Source organism: Aethalodelphis obliquidens, unplaced genomic scaffold (genome assembly GCF_003676395.1).
Source record: "Aethalodelphis obliquidens isolate GAN/ISIS:26980383/991018 unplaced genomic scaffold, ASM367639v1 scaffold48, whole genome shotgun sequence".
Lineage (NCBI taxonomy): Eukaryota > Metazoa > Chordata > Mammalia > Artiodactyla > Delphinidae > Aethalodelphis > Aethalodelphis obliquidens.
In genome coordinates, this window is record NW_020837992.1 from 16,615,957 (window position 1) to 16,638,194 (window position 22,238).

The window sequence follows — 22,238 nt, forward strand, 5'->3', positions numbered from 1 at the left end:
GAATTCAAAAAGATACGTGCACCCCAATGTTCATTGCACACTATTTACAATAGCTAAGACGTAGAAGCAACCTGAATGTCCATTGACACATGAATGGATAAAGAAGATGTGGGATATATATACAGTGGAATACTACTCAGCCATAAAGAAGAATGAAATATTGCCATTTGCAGCAACATGGATAGACCTAGAGATTATCATACCAAGTGAAGTAAGCCAGACAGAGAAAGACAAATATCATATGATATCGTTTATATGTGGAATCTAAAAAACATGATACAAATGAACTTATATACAAAACAGAAATAGATCCACGGACATAGAAAGCCAAGCTTATGGTTACCAAAGGGGAAAGAGGGAAGGAGGAATAAATTAAGAGTCTGGGATTAACATATACACAGTACTATATATAAAATAGATAACCAACAAGGACCTTCTGTATAGCACAGGGAACTATACTCGATATTTTGTAATAACCTATAAGGGAAAGAATCTGAAAAATATATATGTATGTGTAACTGAATAACTTTGCTGTACACCTGAAACTAATACAACATTGTAAATCAACTATACTTAAATTAAAAAGTCTTTTTTAAAAAAGTAAAAAAAAACATATAATTAATTCATTAGTATTATAATCTTGTCACTATTTCAGCCCACAGTGATCTCTGTCTTTTCTTATTTTCCCCAGCTCATTGTACCTCCAACCATTTACTATAACAGACTCATATGTTTTTATTTGTGATGCTAATCTGATAACTTGGATATTATGATATCTGATCATTTGGATGATACTTGCTTATATTTATCTTCTTTACCCAACTAGCAGATGATCCTTAGATCGGGATCCTTGTGCCTCTTAGTACACCTAGCAATGGTCACCCCAGTGCTACCCAGCCCCCCACTATTACCACCATCAGCACCACTACCATCACCTCCTCCTCCTCACATGCTGGTCCCTGCAGGCAGCCCAAGAGAAGCCTTTGAGAAAGGATACAGTTTCCAAACAAGGTGAGCACAATGAAATAGATAGCTGACCACATGCCTGAGCTGACCCCACCCTGGGAGCGGATCCCATTGTACATCACCTCATTCCAGTCCTCACCCGTCAGGATCTACGCAAAGCAAACAACAGGCAAATCAGAGACCTGGGTTGGATGAGAAAATGGGGTCAATGGAAGGGGGAAAATTCTGGGCCTGGGTCTTTTCCATCTACCCCTTGCTTGATTATCCTGCGAGAGAGAAAAAAGTGTCACGGCCACGAATAATCCTCAACTTCCTTCTGATATGTAAGAGACATTGAAAACAGAAGGAGAACATCAAAAGGAAAGATTCTATTCCTCAAAATACAGAGTCTCCCCACCCTGACCCAAACATCAGCTTTGCCCGGCCTGTGGGAATCACACAGATGAGGTGGTCTGGTCACTGCCTGACTGTCCCCAGGAGTTGCCAAGATACAGTTCCTGAGACAGCAGCATTATTGGAAAGGGCCTCATGGGCTCCAGTTCTGGAAACCTGGGTTCTGGTTCAGCCTCAGATTCTGGCTAAATAGTGTTCTCCTTCAGCTCTTAGACATTATTGATTTTGAGTTTCCCCCATGATTTAAAAAAAAATTTTTGGGGGGGGTGCGTGGAAAAGATGCTTCTTTAAATGCACACGTGGGTTTGAAGATACTTCCAATTTCATAAAACCAGAAATGCGATGTTGCTGAATGACTTTGACTAACATCTCTCGCCAACTCACAAGTGTAAGGAGAAAGCCAATGAGGTCATCACAATAGAGCTCTTTTATTATTGGTAAGGACATAGCTATAGAAATGCTAGGAATTATAGTGATGATGATTAGTCAGTAAGCAAGAGTACCCAGCTGCCTGAGAGGAGCTTGGAGAGGAAAGGGAGAATTCTCTTAACACATCATTTTATAGTGTGTGCACCAAGGGATCCCAAGTAACATTTTTTAACGTCTCATACCTGGAATACAGTCATGATGGCTGCAGGGAAGGTGTCAAAGTTTGCCGAAGGAGTCCCATCATTAAAGTTGAACCTGAAAAAGGAAATTCAGAGAGAATGAAATGACCAAGTTTTCCTTTCCCGAGATTATGCCGTTTTCATCACTACTTTTCCCCTTCCTCCACATCCCCCTGTGCCCTACTCTCCCTTCATCCCAGTAACTTATGAAGACAGTTTTAGTGACTACTACTGGGGGACTGTGCACTTGAAGGGCCCTGGTAATGGGACGGGGTCTGGGCTGATCCTGAGTTACAAAGCCCCAGGCTGTACCTTTCAGGGACAGCTCCAGAGAGAGGGGTCCCCTCAATAAGAACCCTGTACAGTGTGAACGAATTAAAAACAGAGATATCTGTTCCACACACATGCTCGTGGTTGATTTGAGCCACAGACACGAACAAACGAGATAGTTAACATGGCAATCAAATTAGTGACCCCAGCGCTCACAGGTTGAAGTCTAGGTTTTGAGGCTCCTTTGGATGCAAAGTTCATTGGTGCTTACCTGCCTCCAAACAGCTGCATTCCTAGGAGAGCAAAGACAACGATGAAGAGGAAGAGAAGGAAGAGCAAACTGATGATTGACTTCATGGAACTCATCAAGGAGACCACCAAATTCCGGAGGGATGCCCAATACCTACAAAGAACCCAGACAGCATTACAGCAGTGAACACTAAATACCAAATTATCTCCATGCACAGCTGGGCATCTGCCTGGTGGTCTATGAGATAAGCCGCATCTGCATACTTGTAGGAAGGAGAGATGACAGCAATAATGTGGCTCCCTTGGGAATGTGGCACAGGATATGGCATCATGGGCATTTTTCTGGTTTAATCTTCGGAGAAGAAGGAGGAACTGGAGAACGGAGTGTGGGGTGGAGTCAGAAAGGGGATCATGTGGTAAGGGCACGTGGGGATGGAAGGAAATGAATATAATAAGGCAGAGAGAAGCGTCCACTCTCGAAGGTGGTTGGGAAGAGTCTAGATTCTGATCACTTACTTGGTTATTTTAAATATTCTTAGAAGCCGGAGAGCTCGCAAGACACTGATTCCAAAAGATGTACCAGGTCTGAAGATCGCCCAGACCACTTCAAAGATGCTGCCCACTGTGACCTAAAGAGCCAAACCCAGCCACGGTGAGAAGAGGAAAAGGAGGAGGTGGTGAATGAGGAAGAGGAGAGAGGAGCAATCTTGTATTCCGCAACCAACAGCTCTCACTGGGCCATTGTGAAATTCAAACGCCCCCCTCCCCCACCCAGCCCACCTGCAACAGGACCACCTGTTTGTGAAGGCTGCCAAGGAAAAACAAGACTCTACCACCTCTCTCCCCACTGCTCCCCACTCCCCTTGCTAAATTTCCTCCTTCATACTACAGATTGCTTTACTGACTGCTGTTCTGTCCTTTGTGAAAACTGCAGTAGTCATTCACCACTTCTGCACACATCTGACAGCCATACTGTTCTTATAACACCTTGAACAGACAAGAGTGGTCCTCAAATGAGAAAACAAGTTTAAATTAATACACGTTGCATTCCAATACAAAAACCTCTGAGAAGATCCACGTTCTCTCACTGTCCTAGAATTTAGTGCTAACAAGAATGTTTCAGTCACCTGTACATGAAGTATCTTTCAGTCACTCAGGACCCCATACCCCAACGTGATGGTACTACTTGGTGGCGTAGAATCTGACTGCTATAGAAATAGCAACGTCAAATCAACCATCCAATTTGTTTTGCGCTTTAATTATGTGTTTATTGAAAGCCTACTATATTCCACACATTGCACTAGGAGAAAGAACAAGAATTAATTCTCACAGCAATGCTGAAAAGTATGTACATAAGGGAACTAAGGTGAAAATGGTCTTTCACTAGTTCTTATGCCTGAAAATTGCCTGTACCCAGAAGCATATGTTCCAAGTTAAACTGCAGATTGGCAAGGGCTCAGAATCGTTAGCACCTAACTGGAGATTTGGCAGAAAAAGAAGTAGGTTTGGCAGAAAGAGAGATGGTTCAGGAACCCAAAGTTTTGAAACCGACTTCTGCTGCTAACTGGCTGTGTGAACTTGCCCACGAGGTCTCCTATTTACTCATGTGTAAACGGGCAGCCTAACTCCCAGCACCTAACATCGTGGACATCGGACCCCTGCAAGCAGTGGAGGACAAATATGTATGTGAAAGCACCTTGAAGACTGTTAGTAACGCACACATTTATATATCATTTAGGAAAGTGGACACTGGGTGAAGTAGTCTATGTGGGGACTTGCTAATACACGAGTGTGTATGTGCATATGTGCGTGAATGTTTAAGGGTATACCCAGATAATTTTCCCAATTTTAAAGTGAACTCAAAAAATAAATATATAAGTTGCTCATTTTTGATTGAACCACCTTCTGGAATCAAGTCTTTTGTCCTTCTCCCCCAGGCTTCCCCCAAGACAATAAGTGGTTCAAAACTTTGGCTATGGGTAGCTTTGTAAAATTTACCAAAGTGTTTACTCTGTGGTATGTGTGTTACCATTCAGTAAAACATTAAAACATTAAAAACATTAAAAATAAAAGAGCATTTAAAAGACCCAAACAAACCCTAGTACGGCAAGGATTCACGCATTCCTGACCTCCCTTTTTGCTAATCCTATCTATTCCCCTTTTATAAATTCTGATTTCAGTGCTTCACGCCGAGAGCCCCGGAGCAAGCTGCTTATCTCAAACCATGGCATAGCAACACCTGGCAGAAGGATGGGCGGGCTCCAGAGCACTTACCCCAAAATCAAAGCAGTTGAACGAAGAGTGAAAATAAAGGCGAGGCCCCATGCCGTACATCTTCAGGGACATCTCCAGGAGGAAGAGTCCCAGAAACAAAAATTCTGCATAGTCTGAAAGCATTAAAGGCAGAAGCGTTGGTTCCATGGATGGCACGGGCTTCTGCCCTCCCCGGTCCAATCGCCCCACCTACAGAGGAACCCTCCACAGCAGCAGGACCTACACAAGCGGGACTTGCAGTGACCATGCCAGCTCAGTGCCAGGCAAAACCTAACGAAGTCTGAAAACGCTCAGACCCAGAATGAGTCCCAGGCACACTCCACAGGGTCAGCTTTGCTCTCTTGACAGGTGGCTTTGTCATTGCCCTTCAAATGGTAGATGGCTCTCAGGAGAGAGAGAAAGGGCTTAAGCATGGCTTTGATGAAAGAGCTGGATTCGCTCTCCAGACTCCCGGCAGTGACAGCCTCTGGGAGCCTCACTCGCGCCCAGCGGCAGCCTTACCCAGAGCTGACCTACACGTTTCCTTTCTGGTCTATCGAAGGTATCCATTTCCCTAGGAACTTTTTCCCTAGGACTTTGGTGACCAAGACACCCTACGTCGCTGAGCCTACGTAAGGCACTAAGCTGGCCTTAGACTACCCAAGGTGCAACACCATCTTGTTGACTCATCAGCAAAGATTTGTTGATCTGATTCAATAATGAGTGACAGCTAGGAATGGTCGTGTGATAACCCCGACCCCTTGAGGACAGCTCTGGCCTCGGTCACAACGTGGTGGAGAGGCAGAACTCTGGGTGGGCAGGACCACGGCCAGGCCCACGTGACACCTTGCTCTCTTGACATTCACACCCCAATTGAGCAGCTGCCGTGAAAGCCAGTAGTCACCATTCACTTACAGAGGAGGTGGGTGAGCCACTGGGGCTGGTTGTGATGGACGATGGCCACACAGGCGGTGTTGAGAGCCACAAGGCTCAGCACAATCCAATAAAACACCTGGGATTTAACCATGTGGCGGATAGAGATACGCAGAAGCCGCTCCTTGTGCCGGAAGTAGGAGGCCCCGTCCACCTTTGTACTCTTGATGCTGGCTCGGGCGAGGGGTGTGCCTAAGTGGGAGAAGTAAGGAGGAAGAATGAGGCTGCAAAGGACATCACCCTCCGTGGCAAGCAGGTATTCGCAGGGCAAGGTGGGCAGCTTTGGTCCCAGGGCTAGGGTACTGCCCCGTGTTATGAGCTAAGAGTTTCCACAGCACAGCAGGGGACCCTGCGTTTCCTCTGGGCACCCTCAGTCCTAGGAAACGGAAAGATTCCCCAGGCAGGACACCAGGCATCCAGCCGGTATCTTGAATCCTAACAGGATCGTGTTTATGTCTGTAACAGATTGGGCTTCTCTCTGGCTTTTCTTTTTAAATATGCTTCGGGCACTGGAATCATCCTGCCGCATTTGTGATTTTTTCTGCCACTGGAAGCCTAAAGCAGCGATGAGCTCTGTACGCCTCTTCTGCTTTGGAGGATGAAGTCAGACCCTTCCCTTTTATCTGGGGAGGAAAAAATCTGCCATCAGCCAGAATCTCTAAGGGAACCTGAGGTTGAACACCAGTCATGTTAAAGGGTTGTCAGTAGGAATTTGTGTAAGTATCACATGGAAGCAGGCGATGGAAGTAGGTAGATGCTACTATGATTAAGCAAATGATTGCAGGTTCTCAAATGGGTGTCCTCAGGATCCTTTGAACAATTTCCCAAAGTGGGTTCTCATTATCACATCCAGGAGAGATAGGATATATATGCCGATGGGATACATCTGCCACACTCGAAGAATCTGGGTTGGATTCTTGGCCCTAAGCCCCATGTTTCACATAACAGTATCCCCTGGTCCATCTTTTTCTGTAAGTCATTGTCAACTAGATTAGATTCCAACGCCTCTTCCTAATTACATCCCAAAGTTCTGGATTCTTTGGCCTCCCTTCCTCCTGGTGGTGTTTCTCCAAAGACAGGATGTTCCCTTTCAGAGGAGGTTCAGAGCAGTGAAAGGAGATCTGACAGCCTCCACTCACCCACAGAGGAGATGTCGACACAGTGCTCGTCGCTGGAGTCCCGCGTCATGGCCTCCGTCCGGCTCCTTTTGATGGTTGCCCTTCGGAGCACTACACCGGGGAAGGCGGAGGCCAGGGAGAGGACACAAGAACAACCGGATCAGTCTGGTCAGAACTGAGGACTGTGGGCAAGAGGCCCCTCTGACACAGGCGCCTGCCTTTAAATACCCGAGCCAGGGTTAGTGAAGTCAGCAGCACCTCTGACACACGAGGCTCTTGAATCCCATGGGACAAGGCTCCCGAAGCCTTGCTAGAGCTTATCTAAATGCAGTAGGTAACAGGTACTCCGTATCTATTTGTTCTGGTTCTTCATAAACAATGTCACTTCCTGCCAATGAAAGTGGTCCCAAGATGATCCCCACAAATTGTCAAAGAAGATCCCTTTCTGTGCCATTGGTTGTATGATGGCTTTTTCACTGCCCGTATCAAGCACACGCCCTGGAACAAAGCAACTCTTGGATTTCATTTTCATCACTTTAAAAAACATTTAAATCCATGACTCAAGTCCCTTCATTTTAAAGCATGAGGGATTTTATGACAGAGAGACTTGCGTTTCAAATCCCAGAGCGCCCCTCTTTTCTTTCTTTCTCCTCTTTTGATCAAGAGAGATTGCCTCTGCAGAAGAGGGGGCAAATGCGAAAGGAATGAGGCCCTGGAGCACTTCCTTACCTTCTAAGGCTGACGTTCCAGCATTTTTATTTTCTTCAGCAAGCATGACTTCCTCTATATGGAAACAAATGGTTTAGTAAATTATCGGTAAATGCCAAATTACTTTGCAACATGAAAATCCCTCAGGAACGGCTCTGGCTCCAGGGCAACAGAGAGAGAGCAAAGAGTTCAGAGCTGGTCACAGGCATCAGCAAGACATCAAAGGTCATGAAGGGAGCACCCGAAGGTCAGAACAGAAAGGAAGGTCTTCAGTGAGGGGGTGTTGGTGGGTGATCGGTAAGATTCAGCTCTGTCTCTGATACACTGTTTAGGAGAATAGCCCTGAGAGCGAAAGCTGATCTTTTTAACTAAAATCCCCTAAATTGATAAGAATGACAAATTTCCATTTCTGTTTTTTCTTTTATCCAGGTTCCTTAAACCTTTTCTAGCAGCAGGAGCTCCCTTAATTTTGCTTGTCTGCAGCCCCTAGGTCATAACACCTTACCCCTTCATTCTGAAGGTGAGACCGTGTTTTGGGTTCTAGCCTACTCCTTTAAGGAAGGGGCGGAGGAAGATTCTCACAGCCACCCCAAAGAGAGGAGCAGGGCTTATGGGCTTGCCTCCTCTCCCCGCCACCACTTCCATCCTGCCTAGCTGAGCAGAGCTTGAGCTGAAGAGGCTTGGGCCTATCATGAATTTGTCCCTGTGATATAACAAAATATAAATATTTGGTTTCTGTCCACCTTCCTGGCACAGAGCTTCCAAACCCTTGGAATTTACTGTCTTTTGTACGCTAATGAGATGACTCACTGTGGGAGAGGCCTAGTTAGTGTAAGGATGGGGGCTGGTTTCCCCCAAAAACCAACCACATGATTAGAAGGTTGTAACTTTCAGTCTCATCCCCCTCCCACCTCGCAGGAGGAGAGAGGGTCTTGAGACTATTCAATTACCAATGGTCAATGATTTAATCAATCATGTCTACGTAAAACCTCCATAAAAACCCTACACGACGGGGCCCGGGGTGCTTATGGGTTGGTGAGCATATCAGGGTACTGGGAGGGTTAAGTGCCTGGAGAGGGCATGTGGGATCTGCATGCCCCCCAAACGCCACCCTCATACCTTACCCCGTGTATCTCTTCCATTTGGCTGTTACTGACTTGTATCCTTCATAATAAACTGGTGGTAGTTTTTCCTGAGTTCTGTAAGTCATTCTAACTAATTATCAAACTTGGAGCCCTCTGAAATTCTAGTCAGCCGGGAAGAGGTGCAGGTCACCTGGGGACCCCACCGTGGCTGGTGTGCAAAGCAGAGGCAGGCTTGTGGGACGGAGCCTTTCACCTGCGGTGTCTGCACTAACTTCACGTCAGAATTGAGTTGAATTGTTGGACACCCCAACTGGTGTCAGAGAGTGGAAGGCCTGGTCGGCATTGGGACGATGTATTTGGTTGTTGGCGTTTGGAAAACAACCACTCAGTCCCCTGGACGCCCCTCTTGGCCTCCCCAGGAGCAGCCTGTACTCCACAGTGGCGTCATCATCGGCAGGATACTATTTTCTGCTAAGACTTATCAGAATATGCCTCACTGACATCCCTCCAAACTTATCAACAAAACAGCCCTTCTGTCCCGTGTGTGCTGGGATTCTGAGCCCAACGATTGGGAGTGGTGTGGATGAGTCCTGATCCCCGCCCCTGTCTCAGCCACAGGCGAGGGAGCTGGAGACCCCAGCAATCATTCCCTAAGATCCCAGCTGCCGGGGAAAAGCTTGCAGCAGGGTCTATGAAGCAATGCTTTAATTTAAGCACTTCTAACAAGTAAAAGGACAGGCATAAGAGGGTAAAGTTATTACCATAATTCCACCTGCATAGAAAACTGAGAGCATATAATGTATTTCCCAGGGAGGGGAACATTTTGAGGCTCGGAGGGTGCCAGGCAGGATGGCCATTATAAAGTCATGACATTTAGCTTTCTTTTTTAAGTACAGTCCTCTGGCAAAACTAAGTTGACAGGTTAAGTGTTATTGGTGGGCTGCTCCTTGATGAGGACAAAGAGGGTTTTAAAGTCATTAATAGCACTTGCTTTTGGAGGGCATCCTTTTAAAATTAGGTACTTGTTAAAATACCTCATAGCAACATGAACGACCTCAGCCAGAGAGTCTTTTTCGTTCTGGGCAGTGTCGGGGCTTTGGGATCAGCAGATCTGAGGACCCCCAAGGCGGACGGAGGGTGTATGGTGCTGCTGAGTACCTCTGGGAAGCGCTCGAGGGCTCTGGATGGGCTGGAACGGCCCTCCCATCCCCCCCCCATGCCTCTCGCCAAGTTCGCTTTCGAACTTGAGCATGTCTTTCCAGGCAAATGTAACCCATATGTCTCTGAATCACTCACGCTCCACTTGTAAAGGGAAGGGCCAGGAAGCACAATTTGACGTCGCGGTGCGTCTTTTTTTGCTTAGAAGGAGAGTGCTGGCTTTGCCAACTGGAAGAAAGTGGAGCCTTGGGATTCTGCATGCGACTGAAAAGCAGAGCCGCAAAGAGCGGCATACCGGGCTGCCTGACCCCGAGCAGGGCCGTGGCAAGGGCAGGGAGGGTTGCCTTCCAGCTCTGCTGCCAGCCTACTCGCTAGGGTGGTCTGTCAGACGGCTCCCCTGCCCAGGAAGCCAAGGGCAGTTGGGAACTTCAAGCTGCCGGCCTGGCCTGGAGGCAAATCTGCTGAGATACTGTTCCAGGAAGAGGGAGGGGAGATTCACATTAACCTCCACACAAGAGCCTCAGAGGACAAAGGGCAAAATGGAAGTACAGTCACCACTCTCATGGCTCCTGCTTCCAGAAGCAGCAAGTCCCAAATGAGACGTGGCTTTTATCTGGCTTTGACGTGGCACTTTCCATCACACATGCCCTCTCACCCCTGAAAGATAATCCAAAGTTGACTCCTGAACTGAGAGAGCTTTTGTGTGCTGTGATCTGAATAAGCGTCGTAGCATCATTCCAAAGCTTAGAGAAGAATAAGGGTCAGGCACCTAAGTATCCAATCCTAGTCCAAATTTTTCCAGAGAGACCTCTTTGTTCTCTGCTTTCTACCAGGAATACAGCAAAGATGCTGACTATCATGTGTATTTTTTTTTAATTAAAAAACAGTTTACTCTTTTGCTCGGGAAGATATACAACACCAATGCAACGCAACCTTTCAAATAATACGGAAATCAAATACATCCTTTTTACTGACAGATGTGGGGTGATCGATGTCCCTCATAAGCAGCAGAGCCACAGTCAAACTTGCACCTGGGGGCTCTGTGGGTTAATGAAATCGGGATAAATCTGGACCTATCCTCGGGGCTGGGCAAGAATTTTTCCCGAGGCCGAGCCACAGAGTGGGGAGCTGATGACAGTGCAGGGAACAGCGAAAACCAATTCTCACCATCATCTATTAGCTGCCTTACTGCAGTGGCCTCACAATCAGTCTCCCTGCTTCTGGCCTTGTCCTCCTACTGTCTGTTCTCAGGGCAGCAACCAAGTACTCCTTTAAAATCTTAAACAGAGCATGTCCCTTCTCTGCTCAAGACCCTCCTGTGCTTCTTGCCTCATTCACCGGAAAGTCCCAAATTTTACAGTGGCCCGTAAAGGTCATACACAATCTACTGCCTCTGCTCCCACCAGAGCTGCCCTCATCCTTACTCTTGACACCTTCCCCTGCTCACACCTCCTGCTATTCCTGGAGGGCTCCTGGCCCCTCCCACATTACAGCCTGGGCACTGGGGTCTTCTTCCCTCAGAGCTCCCAGTGGCTCACGCCCTCATCTCTTCCGAATCTCTCCTCACACGGGTCTACCCTGACCCTCTATTTAAGACTGCAACCTACCCTAAACCCCTAACCCTACCTTGATCTGTTTTCACTGTACTTATCACCTTATCAAAAGTAATTATTTTGTTCATCGCTGCCTTCCCCAGCTACAGGGTAATGAGCTCCACAAGAGCAGAGCTCTGGGGGAATTCTCCGGCAGTCCAGTGGTTAGGACTCAGCACTTTCACTGCGGTGGGTGGGGGGCCGGGTTCAATCCCTGGTTGGGGAACTAAGATCCTGAAAGCCGCGTGGCATGGTCCAAAAACAACAAAAAAGGTAGAACTCTGGCTCATTGCTGTATCCTAAGTACCTAGAACAGGACTTGGCACAAAGTAAGCTCTCAATAAATATTTGTGGAATGAACAGACTGTTAGTAGTAGTAGTAACAGTAGTAGTGTAGAATGTCATCAGCCCAAACTCATGGGTTATGTTACCTTTTACTCAGTTCACCTTGCTAAAATGCCTGCCTCGTGAAAGGCGTTTGGCTGAAGAACTGGGACAGACTCCAGAGGGAGAAAAAGGGACCAGCGGGGAATCCAAAAAGCCAACAAGTCATCTCGAGCTTCTCTCTGCTCTGGTCTAGGCTGCCCCTTTGAATGCAAGTATTGGGAGTGGGAACTGGGGCAGGTCCCTGATGTCTGGGCAGCCCATCGCCAACCTCCTCCAGCCCCCAGGCCTTACCTGCTTTGTCTATCCACGCGCGGTACCCATTCAGCTCACGCTCGATCTGCTGCTGGCGCCGCAGTTTCATGAAAGCTCTCCGGTTCTCCACTCTCTCTCTCTCTTTGGCAAATTCCCTGTGGACAAAGCAGATAAGATTCACTAGGTTTGGGCAGTGCCATGACTAAAAGAAAGGGTGAAACAAGCAGGAGGGAGAGCATGTTTGAACAGGCACTGTGTATACCCCATTTCCTTTGTCCCAGGCTGCAACGGGGATCTCCTTAAAAGGTTGCACAGAAATGCACTTCGTTCAGCCTCCTGCAGGAAGCCTTCGCAGATCAGTTTCATTCCAGTCAGCACTAATGCTCTCTGCTTGCTCTATTTTGAAAGGTATTGACTTAGTAACGTGACCAGCTAGCTTCCAGAATGCTACGTTATGTCTCTCCGGCTACAACGGAAGCCCTTCACCCTCTGAGGGGCCCAGCTACCCTTTCTGCTCTTAATAACAACAGTGACTAATGTACATTGACTGATGATTACGTGCCAGCCTATATGAAGTTTTTCATACCCATTAACTCATTTAATCCTCAAAATCACCCTATGAGGTAAGCACTATTAAAATTCCTGTTTAACAGATGGGGAAATCAAGGTTTAGGGGAGAGAGGTAACTTGCTGGGATCTGAACTCTACCCATAATGCTGTGCTTCCCCTGGTGGCCTGTACCCTGTGGTGATCAGTATGGGCTGCCATGGAAGACCACGACTCTGAGGCCTAGAAGGGCTGAAATGCTGTTTGAAGATGGCTGGTCGAGATTAAACAAGAAAGCTAAGGACACAGGAAGGACACATGGCTCCAGTAGAAAGACAGTAGGAAGATGGGGTGGTGTGGAGGGGAAAATGAGACAGCATGAGGGTCAGAGATAAGACAGAGCCCACTAACAGACACAGGGGACCAGAGCCACTCTGTGGCACAAGACGATTAAAAAAAACAAAACCAAAACAAAAACGAAAGCTCCATGGGAAAAAGAAGACAGAAGAGGAACGAGGGTTCCCTGGCAGAGAGGAAGATGATCAGATTCAACGAGTGAACAAATGGGGATCGAGAAATATTCATTTGCTAACAGGCCCCTCCAGATACCACCTCTGCACCAATGCCCGTCTCATCACCAAACACCCTTCCAGCCGGAACACCCCTTGCTAGCGTAGTGCCTCCCAGCCACGGCTCACGCACTCTCCTACTGCCCTGGAAGCTGTTGCACTCATTCAAGGTGTTCCCCGTCCATAAAGAGCAACAGCCTGAAGATAAGAGAGTCGAGCACCCACTGTGGGTCCTGCCACCTACCCCCTCATGTCCAGGGAGGAGAAAATGAGCCAGGGGCTGAGGGACGTGCCCCAGCCCCGGTGCAGGGAAAGGAGAGGCGCCAGTCTACGGTGAGGCAGAGGGATATACCGGTTTGGGTCTCATACAGCCCCTCCTTCCAAGATAGAGAGGGATTCCTCGGGCACAGACACCTTACAATGGTCACTATCAGGCTAAGGGCATGGGGACAAGGCACATGGGCAGGGGAAGTTCTCCTGGGCTTGGTTTCAAGCTCGGTGGGTTCTCCTAAGGCTGCTGTGGGGGAAAGAAGAGTTGAGCAGGGCCAGCGAGAGTCAGGGTAACAGAACTTAAGCCCTGGGACACCTCCTTTTTTCACCTGCCCCTCTGGATTTCAGCAATTGGAAAGTAACGAACAGCTAGCTTGGTTCATGGCATCACCATCTACCGAAGTTCCTACCTTTGGTTCTTTGTCTTCTTCCTATCCTTCCTGTCTGACGAATGCTATTGTTCTGTTGGTTCTATCTTCAGAATAGCACTTGGACCCAGCCTCCCTCTGCATCCTTACTGCCTCTTGGTCCTCATCCTTTCCTGCCTGGACAACTGCAATAGCACCGACTTGGTCTCTCAACCACCTATCTCCCTTCCCTTCATTTCATCTATTTCACAGTTACTCCAGTTATCTTTCTAAAACGTGCACTGGATTTTGCCGCTTCCAAACTGAAAATAATAACCCCAGGGAGTGACATTTATGGAGCACTTTCTAATTTCCAAGCACCTTCATCCATTTTGTGCATTTAATCTTTACAACCAAAATGAGAAGGAGGTAGAACATGTATTTTCAGCCTCGATTTAAAAGTGAAACAACTTGCTCAGGTTCAGGTAAGAGATGGAGCCAGGTTTGGAACCCAGGCCTGTCTGCTCTAAGAGCCCAGGCTCCCTGCACATCTGCCGGCCCAGTGGCATATTTATATGCTGCTTTCTTTATCTTTTCATATGTATGTGTCTTCATTTTCCAACTATGCTCTAGGGAAATCCAAGAGGGTTTTGCAGGAGGTAATGTTTTGAGCAAGACATTGAACAAGGAGAATTTAAGCAGGCTATGAGCAGGGGAACACAGTAATCTTTCTTTTAGCATCTGCATTATTACCAACATCTCCATTTTCCAGCTCAGAAAACTGAATCTTGGTGGTGGGATGAATTGGGAGGTTGGGATTGACATAAATACACTAATATGTATAAAATAGATAACTAATAAGAACCTGCTATATAAAAAATAAATAAAATAACATTCAAAAATTCAAAAAAAAAAAACAAACCCAAAAACTGAATCTAAGGGGAGTTAAGTGGCCGGCCACTAAGAGGAACCACGACCCTCAGATCTTCTAAATTCCCTCTTCTCTCTACTCTATCCTCCCCTCCTCCACAGTCTCCTCCAACAGCTGCTAAACACCTAACAGACCCTTCAAAGGCCTTCACAGCTGGATCTGAACCTTTCATTCAAACCTCACCTCCCATCAATCTGATCTATCTCTTGCCTACTTGCAGCCCATCACGGCCATGCCTGAAACACAGCACACTTTCCACAGTTCCTGAAAAAGCAGTGAGGGATCTCAAGGTTTAATTCACACTGCCCAGAATCTGTTCTTACCTTTTGCCTGAGTCTCTTTTTTTTTTTTTTAAAACATCTTTATTGGAGTATAATTGCTTTACAATGGTGTGTTAGTTTCTGCTTTATAACAAAGTGAATCAGTTATACATATACATATGTTCCCATATCTCTTCCCTCTTGCGTCTCCCTCCCTCCCACCCTCCCTATCCCACCCCTCTAGGTGGTCACAAACCACCGAGCTGATCTCCTTCTTCAACGCCAGGTTGAAATGTCACCTCTAATGTTTAGCTTTCCCCTCCCCCTCTCCCTTGCCCCCAGTCTTCTGGCCGCCTTTCTACCTTATCTCTATCTCTTCACAGCTCATGTTACAGCCAGACCTCTATTGTGGTGAGTTGTACATGTGACTGTCTCTCTCCCTCTATGTGAGCTTTTTGAAAACATTTTGTCTTACTCAACTTTGCATCTTCCAGGACTAGACTAGGTCTGGCGTATAGTACTTATTCAACAGATTATTTTATTAAAGATACCCAGGCTGACTTGAGGAGCACACTGATAGCTCTGACCTGATTCCCAAAGGCTTAAATGAGGGGGCGCAGCATCTCTGCACTGACCCAAATGGAGCCAGGTGAACTAGCGGGAATTTAGCAGTTGCCAGGTAACTCCTGGACACTGCCACCACTATTTTTCTTTGTTTGACTCCACTAAAATCTCTGTAGCATGCGTCTATGAAGTATGCAGTGTGGTACCTCTATCTGACCCCCAGGATGACCGCGTGGCTCGATTTCCGGTGGGATAGCCCAAGACACCGCAGCCTAACCTCCCTGTATATTTGGAAGTTTCCTGGCTCCAGTCTCACCAGCTGGCTTCCCTGCTCTCCTCTGCCACTGCAGGCCCCCATTTCCTCCCACCCTCCCACCTGGCATCTTACAGGCCCAGAGCCCAACAAATCTGGCTTGGTCTTTTTAAGAAGCCTCTTGGCTAAAAGAAATAGAGTATGCACCAACGGGGCTACTTCCTGAGCAGCTCCCACGTGTCAGTGGGGGGAAGAAGGGCTGTGTTTGGGGTTCTTCTGTACTATGTTTATCATTTGGCCTTCTGTGTTTTTTTTTTTTTTCATCTTTGCTCTTATTTATTTTACAAAAACTGGATCATAGCATACTGTCTATAGCACGTGGCCTCCTGTGTTTTGTTTTGCTTTGTTTTGTTTGTCAGCTGGGAGCCTAGGGCAGAGAGTCTGGCACCAGTGTCTCTCACGACACTTCTTAACCCCCTCCCTTGACATCACAGTGTGCCCACGGCTTTTCTCTAACTAATCGGAAGGTTCCATGAGGCCAAGTAGAGGCTGAATCATATCACATTCTATCAAGGACCAATGAAGTTTAATCCACAGCCTCGTATTATAGCAGATTCCATAGATGATAAATAAGATATTAAGCTTTTTAAGCCACATTTGTAAAATTTTTATTTTCTGAATCACTTTCACGTAAATTATTTCATTTAGATTTGCAAAAACCCTGGGAGGTTCAGAAAGGTTACTTCCCCAAAATGACCAAATTATCAGGAGGCAGAATTCAAATGAATGCCTTTTGATTCCAGATGAAGTGCTGTTTCTATGAGGCCTGAGCTGCCTTCCATGTTATGTAGCAGTCAACATTTAAAATCCACAAGAGGGATTTATTTTTCAGCCAAAGGTTGAGGAAAGTAAGGACATAAAAACAGAGGTTTGTGTTTTTTCTAAAAGGACTATCTTTTTAATTGAGAGAGCAGCGTAAAAATCCATTGCTCTGTGTTGGGTTAATAAGGACCTAGTATCAATGCTACTAATTTGTAGCATTAGTCAAGCTAGTGATGTGCTGCTTGATTTTGTGTCTGTATCACAGTCACCATTTATTTATACACATATTTCATTCTGGAGAACACAGGGACAAACAGGATTCAGCTCTATTACCTGCCAAAAATAAGTGATTATTCTAACCTTAGATTCAACATGTCTGCCAGTCTCGTGTATATATATGTAGCCAGACGGAAGAAAGGGAAATGTGTTCCTCCCACTGGCCCCTCTCTTCCCTGAGGATCTGAGTACTCTCTCCTCTTCATAGAGGATTATCCTGGGGTTATTCAGATGATGATGCTTTTGCAAAGATAAAACATATGGCCGTTGCCTTACTTAGCCATCTCGATGACCACCGCCAAACTTCTTAATGAAAGGTGCCTCAAGGAGTGGCCCTATGGATATCTCAATTTATCCAGTTTCCTTGGATCGAGCAACAGGAAGTTCAAAGGAGAAAAGTCTGGCTTACATCAGAAGAGTGCTCATGTGCCCTAAGAGCACTTAGTGTTAGCCTGTGGCTCAAGGTAAGAGGATGGGTAGTCAGCTCCCTTTCATTTCCTCCATCCAGTGTTTCTACACCCCTAGATGTAACAGAACTCAAGCTGAGATGCATCTAGACACTCAGGAAAACAAAAATAAATCCCCATGTGATGTGGCATAAATACCACCAAGTCAATTCTCAGAGCTAGGTACCCAGGTAACCTTTGCTGCTAATAAACTGGGCAGTAAACCTCTCTGTCTCAGTTTCCTCTTCAGCTAGTGTTGCCATTAGAAAGACACGAAACCCCCCTACTCACAACCAGAGCAGGAATAAATCTGTTTTAGCCTGGAAGTCCTGAGTGGATTCTTGTAAGAGATTGTAAAATGATAAAAATTCAATGAAATGGCAACCTATGGAATGAAAAGGCAGCCTATGGAAAGGAAGAAAATATGTGCAAATCATGTATCTGATAAGGGGTTAATATCCAAAATATATAAAGAACTCACACAACTCAATAGCAAAAAAAAAAAAAAAAAAATACCATTATAAAATAGGCAGAGGAACTAAATAGACATTTTTCCAAAGAAGACAAACAAATGACCAACAGATACATGAAAAGGTGCTCAACATCACTAATCATCAAGGAAATGCAAATCAAAACCACAGTGAGATATCACTTCACATGTATTAGAAAAGCTCTTGTCAAAAAGACAAGAGATAACTGTCAGAATGTGGAGAAAAGGGAACCCTTTTGCACTGTTGGCGGGAATATAAACTGGTGCAGCCACTATGGAAAACAGTATGAAGGCTCCTCAAAAAATTAAAAATAGAATTACGATATGGTCTAGCAATCCCGCTTCTGGGTATGTATTCCAAGGAATTGAAATTACTCTCTCAAAGACATTATATACTCCCATGTTCATTGCAGCATTATTTACAATAGCCAAGACATGGAAACAACCTAAGTACCCATCAAGAGATGAACGGATAAAAAAATGTGGTGTGTGTGTGTGTGTGTGTGTGTATACACACACATACACACACACACACACACAATGGAATATTATTTGGCTATAATAAAGATGGAAATCCTGTCATTTGGGACAATATGGATTAATGAAGGCATTATGCTAAGTAAAATATGTCAGAGAAAGCCAAGTACTGTATGATCTCACTTATTTGTGGAATTTTAGAAAAACTGAACTCATAGAAACAACATTTTGGTGGTGGTCAGGGGGTGGGGGAAATGGGTAAAGGTGGTCAATAGGTACATACTTCCAGTTATAAGTAAGCTCTGGAGATGTAATGCATAGCATAGTGACGGTAGTTAACAACATCGTGCTGTGTATTTTGAAGTTGCTGAGAGAGAAGACCTTCAAAGTTCTCATCATCACAAGAAAAAAAATGTAACTATGTGCGGTGATGGATGTTAACCTACTGTGGTGATCATTTCACAATACATACAAATACTGAACTAACACAACTTAAACTAATACAATGTTATCTGTCAATTACATCTCAATAAAACTGGGGGGAAAATCCATTGCATTTCATTCAAATATTTCTTACCCAATTCTGTTATCCATAATTTTTGGCTGTCTTTTTTTTTTTTCCCTGGGAGGAGAAATGGCAGTTCCCCTCAAAACACAGCTGTCACAGAGATGGAAGGATGATGACGTGGAGATGAGCACAGCTGAGCCTCTATTCTGGTTGTCTCATGTGTATGCAAGGTTTGGGATTTTAAACTTCAGTTACCAGAACGAAGAAGGAGGCTGATCTATCTCCCCATACTGCACAGTTACGTACAATTTTCTTCTTACGTCTGACTTAGTGAATTTACATTTGTGACTGCTTTTGTTTTTTAGCAGTTTACATGAGAGGCATAATTTGTACAAATCAACGATTCATACATAACCAGTTCCATATTATTCACAATTAGATAAAGTGCAAGAATGATGTAGATAATCTCAGACAAGGTACAACATCCATGTGTCCTTATCATGTTTGACTGGGGGGCGGGTGGTGGGGAGGAGGTAGAGTTGTCTTTCAAGTCATATTTAGGTTAATGTTAAAATTAATTTATATTTTATGAACTTCTGAACCTATAAAGGAGCCACAGGTAATTCACAAAGCAGCTCATCTGTATATTGATAAATAAGTGATTGGCTTTGGTCCACAGGGTGATGGGAGGGGCTTTGAACACTCACGTTGCTGGAATTTATTATGAGATGACTAACTGCTGGGGGTTAGGAGTGAGGTTCGCTGAAGCCTTGCTCCAATTGGAAATTCCTGCCCATGTTATGTCACCTCAGGATCACAGGGCACCTGAACAGGTATCTCTGTATTTACCTAGTGGCGAAGATGTGCCGGTAGGTCTGCTGTGACAAGAAACGGGAATAAAGACACAGACCTACTAGAGAACGGACTTGAGGATATGGGGAGGGGGAAGGGTAAACTGGGACAAAGTGAGAGAGTGGCATGGACATATATACACTACCAAACGTAAAATAGATAGCTAGTGGGAAGCAGCCGCATAGCACCGGGAGATCAGCTCGGTGCTTTGTGACCACCTAGAGGGGTGGGATAGGGAGGGAGGGAGGGAGACGCAAGAGGGAGGAGATATGGGGATATATGTATATGCATAGCTGATTCACTTTGTCATAAAGCAGAAACTAACACACCATTGTAAAGCAATTATACTCCAATAAAGATGTTAAAAAAAAACACAAAACCACTCTGTAGGAGGATTAGATGGCTCCCAGTTTGGGCTTCTAGCTCCAGACCCCTCCTCTTGGTTCAGTCACACGGGCAGCTTTGTTTACGGATACGGAGGCCCTCGCTGTTGTCATGGCAACCAAAAGGAAGACAAAGCCCGCCAGGAGGGGCTGGCCCCTGTGACTCAAAGACCTGTTTACCCACACTCCTGTATGCACTTGTACACTTCATCACACACACACTGGCACACATGCACACATGCTCACACTGGCACGCAGAAGCATATGTGGACAGACTGCCAAGCTCACAAATGGCCACGTGGTCATATTTCTATTAATCTTCAAAGCCCATATTTCCAAAGTGCTTCACTGCCCCCGTGGAACCTTGCCAGTCTTCCTGTAACACGTTTGCTTTAGGAAAGAGGAATTTGGGTTAGACATCAAAAAAAACAACCCCTTTGACCCTAACTGTTCTAAAACTAACAAAGAAATTGGGGGAGGTCAGAGAGGCAATTGTGTGTTGGCAGTGTTTTCATTTCGATTTCACTGGAGAATGGCATGGGTGTGGTGGGGTGGAGGGGGTTGTAAAACAGTCTTTCAGTTGTACTTAGGAGCCCGGGGAACATTTTCTCCTATTTTTCAGAGGAGCAAACACAGCCCCGAGAAGGTAAATACCTTACCGAAGGTCACACGGTTCAGCTGTATTACAGTTATTTACACCTTATCCCTTGATTTGTTCCAGAAAGGATTTAAGGAGACTTAGGTTGTCAATAAATAAAGGCCAAAACAGCACGCAGTCCTCTAAATGCCATCCAGTGTTGACTCTAACAAGCAGAATGGATGGGCATAGAGGAGGGTGAGGGATGCATTAACTCAGGCACTGCATCATACCATGTCGTGTCTCCTTAGAGATCAGGGGCTCCAGTGAGCAAAAGTCCTTCCCTAAAGCAGTGAAGGCAAATAAATGGCCTTACACAGAGTACTATAGCCCACCCTCACTCCTCCACGCTGTACCCACAGCAACGAAAGAAAGGCCACGAGTCTCACAGGCCAGAATATCAGGTGGGAAGGACCTCACAGACCACTTCCCCAAGTGCCGCCTTTTACATGCGAGGAAACTAAGGCACAGAGAGATCAGAGGGCTTGCCGGCCCAAGGCTGACAGGGCGCTCGGAGGCTGACCTGGAGCGTCACTTCGATCTCCAGGTTCCAAAGCCAGTGCCGTTCCACATCTTCATGATATTTCAGTCATGAGACCTCAAAGAGGCAGGTTCTTTTAGGATCTTGGGAAATTTGCTCGGTCTTTTTTTTTTTTTTCCTTTTTCTTCTTGACGTTGAGATCTCGTTTATTTATTTGTTTGAGCAGATGCAAGGGAAGGCCTGGCAACTAACATAAAGGACATAATGAAGGAACTATGTTTCCTGTTTTGCTTTTTAACCTTCAAGTTGGTATAATCCTGACTGTTATAGCATAATGATTAAAAGTTCTGAAATGTGACCGAACTGGGTTTAAATCACAGCTCTGTCAGGGACCTGGGGCAAGTTCTTAACCTCTCTGAGTCTCAGTTTCCTCGTTTGTAAAGTAGGAATAAACACTGTACCTCTCTCAAAGCGTTGTGAGGATTAAATTAAATAATAGATGGAAAGTGCAAAGTATAGTATCCAGCACAGAACAGGTATTCCAAGTGCCTATTTTAAGAACTGCTGACATTCCTAAGAATGTATCATAATACACACAAACTACTATCAAGGTCCTTATCTATCTATCTATCTATCTATCTACTTATTCTGCTTCCAAAATATAATTTATTGAGTGCCTACTACAGGGTTGGCATTGCTTTAGCACATGGGGATACAGCAGCAAACATAAAAGTAATAATCCCTGGCCTCATGGAGCTTACATTCCAGTAGAGGAGACAGGCAATAATAACAAAGACAAGTACAAATATAAAGGATGTTATATACTGATAAGTGCTGAGGGGAAAACAAAGCATGAAGAGGAATAGTAAGTATGGGGGTAGGGTCTGGGGTTTAGGGTAGAGTGGCTGGGAAAGGCCTCGCTGAGAAAACTTGAGAAATGACAGAAGAGGAGTGAGACAGTGAGCCATGCAGACTTCTGAGGAAGAGCATTCCAGAAGAGGCAACAGCCAGGGCAAAGCTGTGGGGCAGGAACATCCTGGAGGAGCTTCCGAAGACCTGAAAGGAGCCAGTGTGGCTGCGCTGGACGGAATAAATAGAAAATGAATGAGATGAAGTCTGAGTGTGTAACAGGCCACATGGAGGTGGGAGGCTAG

General features: G+C 45.7%; 1 protein-coding gene across 1 annotated transcript in view; it reads right to left on the reverse strand.

Moving 5' to 3' along the window:
- The window catches only part of CACNA1E (calcium voltage-gated channel subunit alpha1 E), a gene marked incomplete at its 5' end in the record, with an annotated part of 141,418 nt that overhangs the window by 74,862 nt on the left and 44,318 nt on the right, over positions 1 to 22,238 (reverse strand). The window contains 9 exons of the mRNA XM_027082654.1: positions 998 to 1,115; positions 1,971 to 2,043; positions 2,509 to 2,640; positions 3,003 to 3,115; positions 4,761 to 4,873; positions 5,655 to 5,864; positions 6,812 to 6,901; positions 7,520 to 7,573; positions 12,012 to 12,127. Coding sequence (XP_026938455.1) covers positions 998 to 1,115; positions 1,971 to 2,043; positions 2,509 to 2,640; positions 3,003 to 3,115; positions 4,761 to 4,873; positions 5,655 to 5,864; positions 6,812 to 6,901; positions 7,520 to 7,573; positions 12,012 to 12,127 — 1,019 coding nt within the window. The remainder of the gene's footprint in view (positions 1 to 997; positions 1,116 to 1,970; positions 2,044 to 2,508; positions 2,641 to 3,002; positions 3,116 to 4,760; positions 4,874 to 5,654; positions 5,865 to 6,811; positions 6,902 to 7,519; positions 7,574 to 12,011; positions 12,128 to 22,238) is intronic.